Here is a 17,676-nt window from a genome sequence, read left to right on the forward strand (position 1 = left end):
TTAGGTTTAGGGCGCACCCTACACTGATAATAGCTCCATTAATATAACAAAGAAAACCCTATTCCCAAACAGAATTACATCCACAGGTATGCGGATAGGATTCCAACACATATTTTGGGGGGACACAATTCAATCTGTAACAGTGAGTTTGTCCATCAAACATCAAACTTGGAAATACCCAATGTTCTTGTTAAAAATGCAGATTCCTGGAACCTACCTCAGACCTGCTGAATGAATGGGGGCTTGGGAATCTGAACACTTTACAAACTCTCCAGATGATTCGGCTGCATTCAGACATTACAGAATGAATAATCGAATCCAGACGTTTCATTTTATAGATAAAGGAAACCAACATCTAAGATGTAGAGTGAGCCCCTCTCAATGAGACCACATAAATGGTACAATTCCACCCATTAAAAAAGTAAAAAAACAAAACAACTCCATGTTATTGAGATTGAGGAGCAAATAGGAAACACACCCTTTAAAAAAAACAAAACCAAACAGCAAAGGGACAACAGAGGACTTCAGTGAATAATGTTATTCGTGTGTATAGTTACTAGTCAATATGCCCCACGTCACCACAAATTAGTGTGGTTACTTTAAATGGCTAACATGAAAACCTTAACCTTCCACTTCTGAAGTTTTTGGTTTTAGCTACCCTGTTGTTTTTTTTTTTTTTCTTTCTAGGTTCCCAAGGTTACTTTTTTGGACATGAGTTTAGAAATGTAATTATAGCTTTGGTTGCAAACTTCTGAACCACGTAATCAAATACAGACTGTCATAGGGGAAAATAAACGATTCTTGGCTCTGCCTACATTGACATGGAATATTGTGACCGGATTCAAATTCACCTCGGTGACGTGTCTTTGCGGTGGCAGACTTTCCCCGAAAACTCGGAAAAAGAAGATCCGTGATGCCCTGGGAAATGCAGATAGTCGGAGGGGTTTGGAGCCAGGCCCCTCCGGCAGCACCTCACCAACGATGCCTTGTGCTTTTGCTTGTGATCCTTTAAACTCATTTAATATTACCTGCATCCTTTCCAGGTGCAAAGTTTTATTCAGTGTATTATAGACAGGTTGAGAAACAGCGATTTTAGAAAAAAAAATCTTACACGAGAAACTGCCCTCATGGTCTCCAGTTTTCCTGCTAGGTTGGAACAATCAGTAGATTATTGATTTAGATTTGTGTGGCTCTTGAGTGCAAACGACAACCTCTTCAGAATAACATCTGGTCCAGGTATTGCTCTAGGAATATAAATCCCGTCTAAAGGCTGGGTATTCAGAGCTGTAAATAATTCTGTATTTTTACAGTGACTTTGTAAGGGGAAGAGAGGTGTCATTTATCCTGAGCCGAGTTTTCTTTCTGTTACAGGATTTACTCTTACTGCCAGACTAAATCCTTTGTCCAGTACAGCCTCAGAGCTGTGCTCGGTTTTCCCCACCGTGTTACAGATGGTGGTTGCTGCAGACCAAATGACACTTTCTTATTGGTTTTGTGGTTGTTGTTTTCTTTCGTTTTTCTGGAAGAATCCAGAAAGGTCATAAATACAATTAAAGACTATCAGCAAGTGGAAAGAACGCATTTGTATTCCCTTAAGCCTCTGACCCGAGGGCACAGTGTTCTGTTTTCTGGCCAGAGCTGGCGATAAACGCAGCCCAACCCTAGAGGTTTGTGTCTGGACTAGCAATGCAGTTATGAAAAATACATCACGGAGAGAAAAGGCAAGTGGCTGCCAATCCTTCCTTTTTGTTTCTTTTATTCTGGAATGGCCTCCAATTCTTGGTGCATCAAGATGGAAACCCTAGTCGGCCTGGGATAGATGTCACTTTAAGAAGGCTCCACTAACAATCCAAGACTATTTCTTGCACACGCAATGTCGTGGGTCTCTCAATGACAACAACCTTCCCCAACCCCAGACTTCCGCTGTCACTTCACCTGCATCGCCCCCGGCGCCATTTGGCGTTTGACGTGGTTCTGAGCTAACCAACAGCGCCAGCAGCCCTCCGGGACACGCCCGGCCCGAGGCGCGGCGCCCAGCGCGGCGAGGGACCCGCCGCGCCCCCCGGTCGCAGTGGTTTCTCCTGCAGCTCCCCGGGGCTGGGCGGCCCCTGTCCTCTGGGCGGCCCCCGCGCGCGCCGACGCGCATTCCGCCCGGGAAGGTGAGGCGAGCGGAGGTCGGGGCGCAACTCGCAGCCTCTCGGCGGCGCGGCCAGGCAGCCCCGGAGCCGGCAGACAAAAGAGCGCGCTGCGCGCAGGCAGGCGCCACCCGAGCGCGGCGATGTCCCCCGGCGGCCGGGCGCTGCTGGCGCTGTGCGGGACGCTGGCCGCCTGCGGGTGGCTGCTGGGCGCCGAAGCCCAGGAGCCCGGGACGGCCGCGGCGGGCATGAGGCGGCGCCGGCGGCTGCTGCAGGAGGACGGCATCTCCTTCGAGTACCACCGCTACCCGGAGCTGCGCGAGGCGCTGGTGGCCGTGTGGCTGCAATGCACCGCCATCAGCAGGATCTACACCGTGGGGCGCAGTTTCGAGGGCCGCGAGCTCCTGGTCATAGAGCTGTCCGACAACCCCGGCGTCCACGAGCCTGGTAGGGACGCTGCCCCCTGTCCTCCCTCGTGGGGTGGGGTGGGGTCCCCGAGGGCCGTGGGGGGAGCTCAGGGGTGCCTCCTGGAAAAGGGAGTCTACGGTGGAAGGTGGAAGGAGGAAGGAGTGAAGATGAGGAGGACCCGTTGCCAGACGCTGGCATCCCAGTCCGTACCCCACTCCCCTCACCGCAAACCCTGTCCCCAGCCCTTAGGCCACGCTTTGTGATGAGAGGCCCGGGAGGGTGGAGAAGGTGGGGTGGGAGGACCGAGCAGGCAAACGCGGCGGTCACTGTCACGTTGCTGTGTCAAAGACGGGCGAGGGGAGAATCGGGGGTTCTCAGGGAGGGGGGCGACCTTCTTGCAGACAGGAGTGGAAAGATGAGGTGCAGAGAGCAGGACTTAGAGAAAGCGAAGGAGTGTCATCCGTCATTTGGTTCCTAATAGGCCTTGAGTACCCATCGCTACCTGGACCTGCGGATTAGGTACCCCTCTGCTGTGGCCGCTCAGGGGATGTCACAGATACTGGCAGTGCTGGGCTGGTGGTGTGCGCAGATGCGCCGGTTCTCCTCGGAGGGTGGAAAGTGGCCTCTGACGGACATTGCAGTTTTGAATCTGTACGTGTCCTTTCTAAAGAAAAAAAGGAATACTCTATTTTCTCTGCTGTAGCCACTTGCGAGGAGTAGTTTGAAACCAGGTTTTTATTCCAACCGATGCGCCCACGTAGCCATCGAATGCATCTTCCTACTGAGTGTGCGTCAAGGCATGTTTTAATTTATGCGAAATGTGATGCATTTAGTTTAATAAAGAGCTGTTTCAAAAAAAAGTTCTTGGGGGCTTTTTTTTTTTTTTCCAATATATTTCTGTTTTTTGAAGTTATCTCATTCTTTAGGCCTGGCCTTCTATGGGGCAATTCTGCTCTGTCCTATAGGGTCGCTAAGAGTGGGAATGGACTTGTGGGCAATGGGTTTGGTTAGTATTATTATTATTATTTTTTGGTCTTCTGACAGTCAGGTACTGTTAAAGTAATCTGAGCTACGAGTGTTAGCATGGGATCCATTTTTTTTTTTTTTTTTTTTTTTTTAATGACAAAGAAAGCAAGAAAAATAGGCTGAAAATTCTTGGTGCAGGGCTAGAATAGTTTTATCATGATATGTAAGAACCAAACTGAGAAGGATGAAAATAGGTGCTCCATAAAAGTGTTTTGCTCTCCAAATGTTTACTGTATAGCTTGATGAATAATAAATCTTCAAACAGGAAACATTTCTTACATTCAAATAATATAGGCAAAACGATTTGTGTAAGTCTGCTGTCAAAACCCTAAAATCAGATCATAGAAAACGTTTTATATAATGCAGTCGAGCAGGTTTCAGCTTGTAGAATTGGAAGTTTTGAGAATTAGTTTGGTACAGTCATCTGAAGATAAAGAAAAATTTAAGATGTGATGACTTAGTTTCAAATAACCAAAGCCAAGACATCCTAACAAAAACCCAAACCCGTTGCTGTCGAGTTGATTCCGACTCATAGCGATCCTATAGACAGAATAGAACTGCCCCATAAGGTTTCCAAGGATTGGCTAATGGATTCAAACTGCCAACCTTTTGTTTAGCAGCTGAGCTCTTAACCACTGCACCACCAGGGCTCCGAAAGACATCCTAGGCACAGTTAAAGCTAATCTAAAATTTGTGATTTTCCTGGTGGTGCAGTGGTTAAGGAGCTGGGCTGCTAATTGAAAGGTTCTGCAGTTCGATTCCACCAGCGGCTCCTTGGAAACCCTATGGGGTGGTTCTACTCTGTCCTATAGGGACATTGTGAGTCAGAACTGACTCAACAGCAGTGAGTGTGTTTTTTGGTACATAATTAGAACCCTTTGTTCTTCTGAGTTTCAAAGAGACTATGTGAAAGTTAATATTTATTAACCTTTTGTTGCCTTGTTTCAAGTTTGAAACAAGATGATATTGTCAGAAGATGATATACTTTGGAAAATGAAAATAATTCTATTGCATGAATATCTGAAATGCGAAATCCATCAGAATTTGTAAATCCCCCTTTTAGACTATAAGCTCTATGAGGTAGGAACCCAGAACAGGTCTGGCACACAGCAAACATTCAATATACGCTATGGAAAAAATGCGTTAGTCTGTGACTGAATAACACAATGTTTTAAAATAACAATATTGTATTCCTCACAAACAAAATACACAGATTTAATTGAACTTACAAAGCTGAAATCAGAAATGCCTTATATTAATGTGCTTTACAATTCCTTGTTAAGTGAAGGGAGATTGAAGTCCATGTCTATCTATTGTATTTTAAAAAGTAGAAATAAACTATTTTGAGCTAACACTAAAAAAAAATCACAAGGGTGATTTTCTTCCTCTCCCACTTTTTACGAGAGGATAAGTAAGTTAGAAATCTTCAGGGAACTAGTATATGTGGAGATCTGATCGGTACATAAATTTGGTAGTCCTTGTATGAATTAACGTTTTAGAAAGCTTGGATAAAGGAAAATGTTCACTATTCTTAAATGGCCTTCAAATTCCTTTTGGATTAAACTATTTTAAGGCATGAAAAAGAAGTATCCATACCATAAAACCAAAACCAAACCAAACCCGTTGCTGTCAAGTCAATTCCAACTCATAGCAACCAGTGTAAAACTGCCCCATAGGGTTTCCAAGGAGTGGTTGGTGGGTTTGAACTGCTGACCTTTTGGTTAGTAGCCTGAGCTCTTAGCCACTGTGCCACCAGGACCCCATCCATGCCATACTGAGGTAGAAATGGATTCTTTCAGTGTTTCTTGAGCACCTGCCCACTCGGTGCACCGGGATCTGTGGGTTGTCTAGTGATACACAGGAACCAGGAGTTTGAACAACAATATGAAGGTATGAATGGTTATAATGATGGTGGTGGAAGTACGGGAGAAAGGAGACTAGGGACCCTAGGTCAGGGTGATTTGGTTACTGAAGAATGGATGAAAGAAGGCAGGAACTGTAGAGATGACTGAAATTTACCAACTCCAGTGTAGCTTATATAAATGTAAGTTTTAACAGAGCCCACTATTTCTGAAAAAGGGCAAAGGCCTTAACTATTTTTACCTTTTAAATAGTGTGTATTTTTGTCAATTGAATAATATTTCTGATTAAGCTATTAGAAAAGAATATTTAGCTTAATAAATTCATTTGCTTGACTAAAACTTTTATGAAGTTGCTCATACTCATTTTATTTTCCAGCAAGAGAGCTGTGTCAAATTGGTTAATTAGCTTTCTCAAATTGTCTAAAACAACACGTAGCAACACATAAAGCCCTTCCCTTTGGTGGAACCAGCAGGTGAGAGGTTTACTTGCTTAGATAGCAGTTTATGAACAGAATGTGTCTGTTGACGCCGCCAGCTCTCTTCCTGAGCAGAAAGAACTGATCTTCGTAGTTGTCTGGCAGTAGGCTGTGGGCCACACATAAACTTATCTCTGGAAAATGATTCACTTTTTCAGACCTTCAACATTTGGATTCATAAAAAGGGAAAGAAAATTCCGTTTTGAATTAATCAGGGAGGGAAAGATGACACCACAGGAATCAACTTGATTCTTGAGTAGCTGAATGTTGGGTCTCTGCCATCCTTTTGTGTTACTTCAGAGACCTGAAAAAATATGTTGGAGGAGGGTTGCAGGTTGTGGGGTTTGAAATTAACTTCACCTAAGGAATTTGGTCTTTGTCCTGGTTCCTGAGAGATAACCTTGAAAACCTTGAAATTTCCCCAGTAATCATAAGTATCTTTGCTGGGGGCTCCAGACCACACCTAACCTAACCCCCAATAAAGGATCTTGACAGGGAAACTCCATGAGCTTCCTGGTTGGTGACAGACATCGATGAACATGGGAGGGTAGCACGTCTCTTTTCAGGACACGGAAGCTTGGGGTTGGGAACCCTCCAAAATCTCACCCCTTGTATCTTCATTTTGTATCCTTTTTACTATAAAAAAACTGTAATCATAAGTATAGTGCTTTCCTTGAGTTCTGTGAGTCCTTCTGGCAAATTATTGTACCTGAGGGAGTAGTGGGAGCTAGTAGGTCAGAAGTGAAGGGAGGTGAGGATCCCTGAGCTTATGACTGTTATCCTGAGGGGGTAAAGGGAATCCTCAAATTTGGAGCCAACAAGTCGGAAGTCAGGAGAGCCCTGGAGACTCCTGAGCTTACAACTGGCATCCGGAAAGGGTAGTGGAAAAAGCCCAAATTTAAGCCAAAAGCTCAGCAATGAGAGTGTCTTGGGGACTTGCAAGCTTATGGCTGGTATCTGAGGCCTTGGACAGACTTGTGAGATCTGACCGAGCTCCGGGTGGTTAGGATCAGAGGAAGAAGTGCTGCACGTGCAGCTGGTGTCAGCCCAGAAGTACCAGAGAAGTGGGAAGTGAGGACTTGACTTTCCACTCACCAGTGTTAACCAGCCTTGATTAGCAGAACTGCAAGAGGTCTTCCCACCACTGTCATCTCCAAACACACTGTGAGTCCGGACCCAGATGCCTTCTTCCTGTGCCAAGAGTTAACGCTCGTGGTCCATGTGAGACTGGGATGAAGGCTGTGCCTAAGACAGCTGAGACTGGGTCCTTGCCTGATTCTAGGTGCTCAATATGTCCCTGGGAGATACGATACCTGCCAGGCATGACCAGGTTCCTCATTTTTCTTTCCTTTTGCTTATATTTTATTCTTTTTTGATATTTTTACACATATGGACTCCTGTTCAAACTCAAACATATGCCGTCCTAGGCATGCATATCCATCATTGCAATATCAATAAGAGAAACTTTTATTAATTTATGTCTAGGTAACAGAATCCACATTCCCAGACCACTCCTCCCAAAGTTCAATACAAGTTGAGATTAGTTTGTTTGAAACATGAATTCTTCTACATGTAGTTTAAGATTGTTTTTGGGGAGTAGATTTGATTTATACCTAAAATGCTGTCTTAAAAAATTCTTTAGAGCATAGATTTTTCTCTCCCAAATGCTGGAATGATTATTTTGGCTCTATTTCCTAGAAAAATCTGTTAAAATTTAAAGCATATGAATGCTGGTAAGCATTTGCCAAATATTGTGATGGAACATTTAATGCTGGCAACATTTCTATACAGCTCAAAAAGAGAAATGGGGATTTTGACTATTTGTATGACCTCTTTTCATACCAGATAAGACTCATTGCTTTATTAGTGGGAAATAATTACAATTGACCAACACCATACATTTGGTGGAGCTCTGGTGGCACAGTGGTTAAGAGCTATGGCTGCTAACCAAAAAGTCGACAGTTTGAATCCACCAGGCACTCCTTGGAAACCCTATGGGGCAGTTCTACTCTGTCCTATAGGGTCACTGTGGGTTGGAATCGACTCGACGGCAATGGATGGATGGATATATTTGGTGAAGATAGATGTTAGATTCTGGAGAAGGACCTAGAAGTACTACATGTGGTCAAGAGTTATTTTTAGACCGTAGTAAGCCAAAGAAGCTCTTGCCAGAAGAGATGTTGTAGAATGACTTGTGATTGGCTAATGGCAGAGAGGGGAAACCAGGCTAGTACCTCATATTGTGTCCTGTGCTCAGACTAAATAGGTAGCTTTTTATGGAAATTGATTTGAGAGGTGGCAAAAGAATCATCATCTGATTGGCATACCGTAGGGCTGACCCCCCACCTTCACAGTCACTTCCTTTGGGAGAGATATTAAGAAATGCAAAAATAGGTCCTACAAGGAGTGACACATTAAACTAGATTTTCCCAAAATGTATTCAATGGAACATTATTTCAGTCATGTTTGATAGGGATTAGGTAAACAAAGATAAACAAATTTGTATATTGAAAGACTTATCAGAGCCCTTAATGTGCTAATGTCATTTCAAATCTCCAAGTTAGATGTGTATATACACTATTTCCCAATCTTTCTTTCACCCTGGAACCCCTTTTTTTTCAAATGCTTATGTTGGAAATAGGATTATACTAGTTTGAGAACCCTCCATTGCCATTGAGTTGATTCCGACTCATAGCCACCCTATAGGACAGAGTAGAACTGCCCCATAGAATTTCTAAGGCTGTAATCTTTCTGGAAGCAGACTGCCACATCTTTCTCCCGTGGAGCAGCTGGTAGGTTCGAAGTGTTGACCTCTTGGTTACCTGCTGAGCTCTTAACCACTGCGCCACAAGGGCTCCTTTTGAGAAATACAGCATTAGCTTATTATCATTCATTATCATGTCATTAAGGATTAATTTGCTAGTTCTCTAGCAAAGATCCTCAAAATAGGAGTTCCTCGGGGTGGGGAGCATATGTTTTCCACTTCTTTTGTCCGTAAAGAGCTAGCGTAGCAATTTATGTAGAGCAAGCTCTTAAGATATGCATGTTGGTATGGGAGCACGATTCTGCAATAATGAGACAGGATAGATAATTTTGATTGAAAAGTTGAAGACAAATGGATACCGATTCTTCTTCTATTATTAACTAGTTACATGCATTTAACTTTTGTTTACGTCTGTCTCTTGTCCATAAAATGGGACTACTTAAAAACATTCACCTCACAGGGTTGTTGTGAGGCCAAAGAAGTAGACTATGAAGAAAATAATGAAGTCGCTTGCACCTAGATATCGAGAAGATGGACTAATTTGTAAAATTTTTCTCTACTTTCAGTTGATCTGGAAATGTGCTCCTTAGACCTCATGTTCCCTCAGAGCAGGCCCCCTTGGCTGTGCTGTCAGATGAGATCTGCTTTTGCCATTCCTGCCGAGCGCTTTTGCAGAGGTCCAGTTGACAACCCTGAAGGACTTTTTCCCTCTCAGCACTGTTTCTTGTTAACAAGTGCTTGCCTTTTACAGACGTTTCCAATGTGGGGCATTCCTGATTTTCTTCAGTTTGCTGTACTACTTTTCTTCATTCACTAGAAAGAGTGAAAGTGATTGTCGTTACTGAGAACGTCTTTACAGTTTCTTTAGGTAGCTACATGAGCCTAGGACGATTCCAACGTTGGCTTTGGCTGCTTAACTTATTTTTCTAAAGAATTTATATTGAAACTGCTCAGGTCTTGACTAACTTATTTTTTTTCAGACTCATCTAAATGGAAAGATCTTCTTTAAGACCTTTCTCTTTCCTCGCCTACTTTCTTACCCTCTGTGAGGTCCTTTCTTTGTGTTTCCCTGGTTCTTTGAAGAGCTATGACATACAGGTTTACGGTATAGACTTTCATGTCAGGGGGCCTGGGTTCAAATTGTGCCTCTTCCTCTTCTTAGCTGAGTGTTCTTGGCCATTAGTTAACTTCTCGCAGAGCCCCAGATTCATCACGTATGAAATGACAATAATGTGATGATTAGATGAAGTTGTTAATATACTGTTCTTAACTCAGTATGTGGCAACAATTATTATTAACTCTATTATAGCATTTTCCATTGTTGGCTTATATTGTCACCCAGTAGACTGTCAACTTCTTGTGGCCAGGAATTACGTCTTGTTCATTTCTGTATCCAAAAAGTCTAGTACTCTGTTAGGACATAGTGGCTACTGAATGAATATTTGTTGAATAAATGGAATTTCTCCAACACGCAAAAATGCACATAATATATCAAACCTGTGTTTAAGTTCAGTGTGGACATTAGCATGTTAGCATGCCAGAGGAGAGAAGTATGATAACAAGAAAGGATAGAAATGACATTTTTCTTTTGTCTATACTTATATTTAAAAAAAAAATTTTTTTTTTTTTACTGTACTTTAGGTGAAGGTTTACAGAACAAATAGTTTCTCATTAAACAGTAGTACACATATTGTTTTATGACATTGGTTAACAACCCCATGACATGTCAACCATCTCCCTTCTCAACCTTTCTTTTTTTGGTGAAAATTTACATAGCCAAAGATGCACCATTTCAAAAATTTCTACATGCACAGTTCAGTGACATTGATTACGTTCTTCCAGTGGTGCTGCTATTCTCGCTTTAGATGAAGGTTTACAGAACAAAATAATTTCTCATTAAACAGTTAGTACACATGTTGCCCTATGACAATGGTTAACAACCCCACTACACGTCAACATTGTCGTTGCTCCACCTTGGGTTCCCTATCACCAGCTTTCCTGTCTCCTTCTGCCTTCTAGTCCTGGTCCCTGGACTGCTGTGCTTCATTAGTCCCATTTGGTTTTATGGGGCTGTCCAATCCCTGGCTAAATGGTGAACTTCGGAAGTGACTTCACCACTGAGCTAAAAGGGTGTCTGGGGGCCCTACTCTTGGAGTTTCTCCAGTCTCCTTCAGGCCAGCAAATCTGGTCTTTTTTGTGTGCGTTAGAATTTTGTTCTACATCCTGCTCCAGCTCTGTCCAGGACCCTCTGTTGTGATCCTGGTCAGAGCAGTCAGTGGTGGTAGCCGGGCACCGTCTAGCTGTACTGGACTCAGCCTTGTGGAGGCCTTGGTAGCTGTGGTCCGTTAGTCCTTTGGACTAATCTTTTCCTTGTATCCTGTTCTCTTCATTCTCCCTTGCTCCTGAATGGGTGAGCCCAGTGGAGTATCTTAGATGGCTGCTCACTCTATACTTATATTTTATTGTGCAGAATTCAGTTTTGCATAGTGGAGAAATCCACCAGCCACATGTCTTCTCAAGGGTCCCTGATGTGCTTGTGTTTGTTGTCTGTTATGACTGGACTGTATGAACCTCTGTTTCTCTTGGTCTCTAAATGAGGAATTCTGTATGAGACATTTCAGAAGGTTTAGCTGCTTTTTACGTGTTAAATAAAAGTTTTAAAGATAGCCAGTAATTTATTTAGTAAAAATTTTGTATTTAAGAAGTCTGCAGGAGGCATTAGTGTTGTTGCATATTAAGGCCCAGAGCTGTGTCCTTGGAAGTCATACATCCCCAGCTGTAATTTGTTTTCCTCTCACGAAATGGTATTCAAATCACACACTCGAAAATGCTGTCAAGGAGGAGCTTGGTCTGACAGTTAGTTGATGGGCCAAATAAGCTTACGTTTGAAACAGGCTTAAAATTGCTCTCTCCTCCCCCACCCGTTAATTCCTGGAATCGCTGTGAGTCCATTGCTCTGTGAATGTTTCTCCTTCTTTTTAAAATTCAGGAGATGGTGTTTTGTAAGAAACTTAGCAGCCGGCTCTTTCTAATAAAACAGCCTGTTTGTGTCACCAGTATCTTTTATTATTTCGAAATGATTTACATACAGCTTTCACTGTCCCTAAAGAGTAATCTTTGAAAGATAAGGTGGCTGATGTAAAATATTACAAGGTTTACTCAAACAAAAATACATGAGTTAAATATAGTAATATACTCTGGAACAACTTTCTACTGTCGGTGATTTTTTTCCCTCAGGTATCTGCTTATTACAAAACCACTGCCGAGCATCATAGTTCTGTAATAGTAATGATAAAAAAGAATCCTTATTTTTAAGACATTTGATTTCAAACAAATGCTAGTTATTTAAAAAATCGATGCAGAGCAGTTATGATTGTTATTTTGATAGGGCGGATCTTTATTCAGAAAGGAAAGGGGACTATGGTAACATGGGGAGGGGACAGCTACAGTGAGGAGAGCACTTGGCCTTGAGATCTGCACGTGTCTCCAAGGTTTAGGGGAAATGCGTTTTCTTCTATAGAGGATGCAAGTAAACACCACTAGGAAAAATGCAGGTGTGGGAAAGTGGGATGAGTGGGTGACATGATCGGATAGTAAATCAGGATGTTTCATACTGAGACCAGCCTAGTCCCTGGCGTGGGCCCTTAAAGAGGGGTGGTGTGCTGGCTCAGACTTCCATGGGGTGGGGGAAAGCTCAAGGACTGGGGGAAGAGGAGAAGCTTAACCAAAGTGTTATGATTTTTTTAATAAGATTTTATGTGTTTTCGATGAGCGTTTACACAGCAAATTAGATTCCCGTTTGACAATTTCTACACAAGTCGTTCAGTGACATTAGTTGCAGTTATTTTTTAAGTGAGTCTAAATCTGTTAATCGAAAGGTCAGCAGTTCGAATCCACGAGTTGCTCCTTGGAAAGCCTATGGGACAATTCTGCTCTGTCCTATAGGGTCGCTATGAGTCAGAATCGACTTGATGGCAACGGGTTGGTTTGTTTGTTTTGGTAAATGGAAACATTAACTTAAACTCAGGTTGTGTAAAAACCCTTGCTGTGTTTATGCATGCCAATGTGTTTGAGAGAATCGATAATAATCTCATTTATTCGCTCAGAGAAGACAACCTCTCATACGTCCGGATCCCGAACGGATGTTGTCGGATTGGACCTGCTCAAGTCCTGTGCCTCCATGTGGTTGTTGGCAGTGGTCCTAGAGTCCGCTCCGACTCCTGGCGATTCCGTACAGGGTAGAACGAAATGTTGCCGGGTCTCGCATTCTCTTCACGACCATTGGTCTGCTCAAGTCCATGGTTGCAGCCACTGTGTATTTGAGTGAATTCCGGTCTAAGGGACTCATCTTCCAGCACTGTATAAAGAAAATATTCTGCTATGATCCGTAAGGTTTTCATTGGCTGATTTTCAGAGGTAGATCCTAGGCCTTTCTTCCTAGTCTTAGTCCAGAAGCTCTGCTGAAAGCTGTCCTCCATGAGTGGCTCTGTTGGTATCTGAAATACTGATGCCATAGCTTCCAGCGTGATAGCAACATGTAAGCCACCAGAGTGCGACAAACTGACGAGATGAGCGTCTTCCTACATGCTGTTGCTGTTAGGTGCCATCCAGTCAGTTCCGATCATAGCGACCCCATGTACAATGGAACGGAACACGGCCCAGTCCTGCGCCATCCCCACAATCTTTGCTATGTCTGAGCCCATTGTTGCAGCCACTGTGTCAATCCATCTCGTTAAGGGTCTTCCTCTTTTTTGCTGACCGTGTACTTTACTAAAAATGATGTCCTTCAGCAGGGACTGGTCTCTGCTGATAACATGTCCAAAGCCTTCCTACATAGGAACCAGAAAATCTTTCCTTCTCCATGAAGCTGCTGTTCACTGACATTGTGCCATATTTTCCAAAAAATATCTTATTTCTAGAGCTCAGTTCAACAACTTGCACAAATCATAAGCCTTGACCATAAGTTCAGGGCAGCAGAACTTCAATATAAAGACTGGGCTGTCACCTCCCTGACCAATGTTCTCAATACTCTTTTCTTTCTCTAGCCGAAGGATAATTTTTAATGCAGCCTTTCTTCATAACCAGCATAGAACAGTACTGAGTAGCATTCCAAGCTGAAATCAACCTTCCAAGACGAAAACAAAATGGGGGGCTTTGTCAATATAACTAATACTTTCAATTTAATTAGGAAATATTTGATGAATACTCGCTATGTATACGCTATTTTACTTTATCTGCCGATCACTCTTTTAGGCAATATTTTGCAGATCTTGAAACGTGTTATTTCATTTCTTGTAGTATATTCCCTCTTTCACTCAAGTCAAACTTAATTTACATGCTGTATAGCCAGTGGGAACATTATTTGATTTGGCAAAATGTGTGCTGCATATGGATGCAAGAGTTGAAGGGTCTCCTGTACTGTTCTTAACAAGCATAAAGACCATATGTATAGGGGAAACTACTGGAAATGTTAAAGACATTTGCAAAATAAAATGTGTTTTGTTCTCTTTGTATTTTAGGCGAGATGTTGAACATCTGATTTTAAAGTACAGCAAACAGATTGAAATACTTTCATTCCTCTCAAGTCGTGACTGTGTAAAATACACCTTGTTCAGCACAGATTTTTTTTTTTTTTAAGTTTACTAGAGGAAACTAGTCTTACTCATTGTGGGAGCAGTAAATGTTGAGCCAGCTTCTCAATGTAATCAGCATCATGGGAATTAACTTAATGCACTTTTGGAAACTGCATTAACTTTACAAAACAGCAGGACATTTACAGAGTTCAGACAAGGAGAAATCAGCACTTGTTAAATATATTTTCTCAGGAGTCAAATTCGGTTTTTGGAAAATGCTAAAGCAATAAAAAAATATAGATAGATACTTCTCATGTGAATACTACATGACATATAGTGAATACTATATAGACATATACCAGATGCTGTCGAGTGGATTCCAACTCATGACAACCGCATGTGTCAGAGTAAAACTGCGATCTATAAGGTTTTCAGTGGCTGCTTTTTTTTTGGAAGTAGATTGCCAGGCCTTTCTTCTGAGTATACTGGAGCCTCCAACCTTTTGGTTAGCAGCCGAGCGCATTAATCCTTTGTACCACTTAAGGACTTAATAGCCTCAACAATGGGCTCAAACATATTCATGATCACAAAGCTGACACAGGACTCAGCAGTGTTTTGTTATGTTATACAGAAGGTTGCCATGAGTTCGAACCACTTGGTGACAACTAACAATAATAAAAAATGTAGACCCGTAGACTCAGATACTTGATAGACATATATGGGTTTTGCCTAGGCTTTGATGATGGGCGGATAACTGTGAGTAGAGCAGTCATTTTAAATTGTTTTTAATTTCTAAGTGGTTTAAGTATTGATGTTTACAGATGTCACTTGCATCTATAAAACAGTCTTCACTTCTCGATTTTACTTTTATTTATAGCTATTATTAGGAATTGAAGAGCTTTCTCTTTTATCTGACTAAATCGTTTCTCAAACGTTTTTTCTTTCAGAAAGTTTTCATGGGCTGTTATCGGCCTGTCTAAATATGGCCAGATATTCCATTAGGGTTTTAAATAGTTGGGCCAATTTGCCTTTTCTTTCATGAGGATCCTAACTGGGTGTCCTCTAGTTCTAAAGAGCCTAATGGATTACTGTGACCCCAAATTTTCTTCTCCTCTTCCACCTTTTTAGCTTTTTCTCTCCACTGTAGATATTAAAGTAAGAAACGGTATGTCATTTGGGAGGCTCTTATCTGGTCAACTTGCATCATAAGCCTGTAGGGATGTGTATGGGCGTGTTTACTGTTAGTCATATATCACATAGCCGTCCATCTCTCTTTTTAAACAACCTCAAGTTGGCTCCTGAATGAACAACTTTTCCATATGTATCACAGGTAAGAAATTAAACATATATTTTTATAGGGGCTTAGACGCACAGGAAGAACATGCCTATTGTTGAAAAGAAGTGTTTAAAAGAAACACTAAAAAGGTAAATTTCCTTCTTTTTAAAAGAAGATATTACTCCAGTGATCTTAATTCGTTCCTTACAAAAATGCTCATAAATTACTGTCTTTTATGCGGTAGGAAAATATTAGTAAATATGCTAAGAATAGTTATACCCTAAGAAAGACAAGTAACTTGAGGAGTTTATTTTTTAAACAGGCTATTTTTAAGAGGTTTCGTGGAGCTGTAGAAGAAACAATCTGACTCTTAAAGTAGGGCTCACGTTGGTTAAGTCTGTACTGTCTTACAGGGACTGCCTATTATCAGCTACTTAAAAGAGCCGTACGTCCTGGCTGCGACGTCCTTAGCTCTCTCCATTTCATGTCTGACAAAAATCAAAGTTGTGAAACAAGGCTTCACAAACATGGTTGTAAATTCAGTTATAAGAAATTGTTTACAGCTTTGCTTGGGATGGAATTGTCCTTCTCTCTAGAGGACCATCCCTCTTGCTAATTTCTTGATTAATTTGCCAAGCATACTAAAATTCTAAGAAGGTCGTGGTAACTTATAACCACTTATAAGTTAAATGTTATAAAATTATTTGGTATATAAATGTTTTTTAAATGTAACTAAAATAATAATGAACAAATCCAAATGTCTGAGAAAAATCAAAATTTCAGTTAAATGTAGGACACATTTTTAAAATGTCAGTGCTTTATTTTCACGGTTACCAAGTAAGTGACGTGTTCTCTCATTTTGCCTGTCCGCTCCTGGATCCAGGGCAGCAACTGCACATTTCTGAGTGGACTACCCCGTGGATCTGTTGGTCCTTAGGTCATGGTATGTTGTTGAAAGTGACTAATGGATGCTGTGCTTCCGTTACGTCAATTACAATTGCCAGCCAATTACAATCAATTACACACATTTTATTGTTGTTGGGTTTGTTTTTGTTGTTGATTTGTGGTGTTGATAGGAGGTCCCGTGTGTTACAGAGTAGAACTGCCCCACAGAGTTTTCTTGGGTATAATCCGTAGGGAAACAGATCACCAGGACTGTTTCTTCCATGGTGCTGCTGAGTGAGTTGAACCTCCAACCTTTAGTTACAAGCCAAACCCAAACAGACTGTGCCACTTAGGGACAGAAGTCCCCACTTATCCACGGTTTCACGTTCTGGGGTCAGTTACCTGCGGTCAATCGTGGTCCAAAAATGTTAAATGAGTACAGAAAAAACAAAACCAAATCTGTTGGTGTGGAGTTAATTCTGACTCATAGTGACACTTTAGGGCAGAGTAGAACTGCCCCATAGGGTTTCCAAGGAATAGCTGGTGGATTTGAACTGCTGACCTTATGGTTAGCAGCCGAGTTCTTAACCACTGTGCCACCATCCCACTCCATCATTTACATAACTTGTAGTATATTGTTATAATTGTTATATTTTATTAATTATAGCTGTTGATCTCTTACTGTGCCTAATTTATAAATTAAACTTTGTTATAGGTATGTATGTATAGAACAAAACATAGTATACATAGAGTTCGGTACTTAGTCATCTAGTGCTGCTATAACAGATATACCATAAGTGGATGGCTTTAACAAAGAGAAATTTACTCTTCCATAGTCTAGGAGGCTTGTAATCAATCTTCCCCTAGTCTAGGAACTTCTCAGCGCAGGGACCCTGGGTCCAAAGGACAGGCTCTGCTCTTGGTACTGCTTTCTTGGTGGGATAAGTTCCCCACGTCTCTCAGCTCACTTCTCTCTTTTATATCTCAAAAGGGATTGGCTTAAGACACAATCTAGTAGATTGAGTTCTGCCAGATTAACATAGCTGCCATTAAATCCCATCTCGTTAACATCATAGAGGTAGGATTTACAACACATAGGGAAATCACATCAGGTGTCAAAATGGTGGACAATCACACAATACTGGGAATCATGTCCTAGCCAAGTTGACAGATACTTTTGGGGGACACAATTCAGTCCATGACAAGTACTATCCATAGTTTCAGGCATCCACAGGGGTCTTGGAAAGTATCCTCTGGGGATAAGTGAGGCT

At 41.8% G+C, this 17,676-nt stretch overlaps 1 protein-coding gene across 1 annotated transcript in view; it reads left to right on the plus strand.

Moving 5' to 3' along the window:
• Positions 1-2,481: 2,481 nt before the first annotated feature.
• The window catches only part of CPE (carboxypeptidase E), a 132,781-nt gene continuing 117,586 nt past the window's right edge, over positions 2,482-17,676 (plus strand). The window contains exons 1-2 of the mRNA XM_023725468.1: positions 2,482-2,582; positions 14,191-14,266. Coding sequence (XP_023581236.1) covers positions 2,482-2,582; positions 14,191-14,266 — 177 coding nt within the window. The remainder of the gene's footprint in view (positions 2,583-14,190; positions 14,267-17,676) is intronic.

The sequence above is a fragment of the Trichechus manatus genome, unplaced genomic scaffold (assembly GCF_000243295.1).
Source record: "Trichechus manatus latirostris isolate Lorelei unplaced genomic scaffold, TriManLat1.0 scaffold00315, whole genome shotgun sequence".
Classification (NCBI taxonomy): Eukaryota; Metazoa; Chordata; class Mammalia; order Sirenia; family Trichechidae; genus Trichechus; species Trichechus manatus.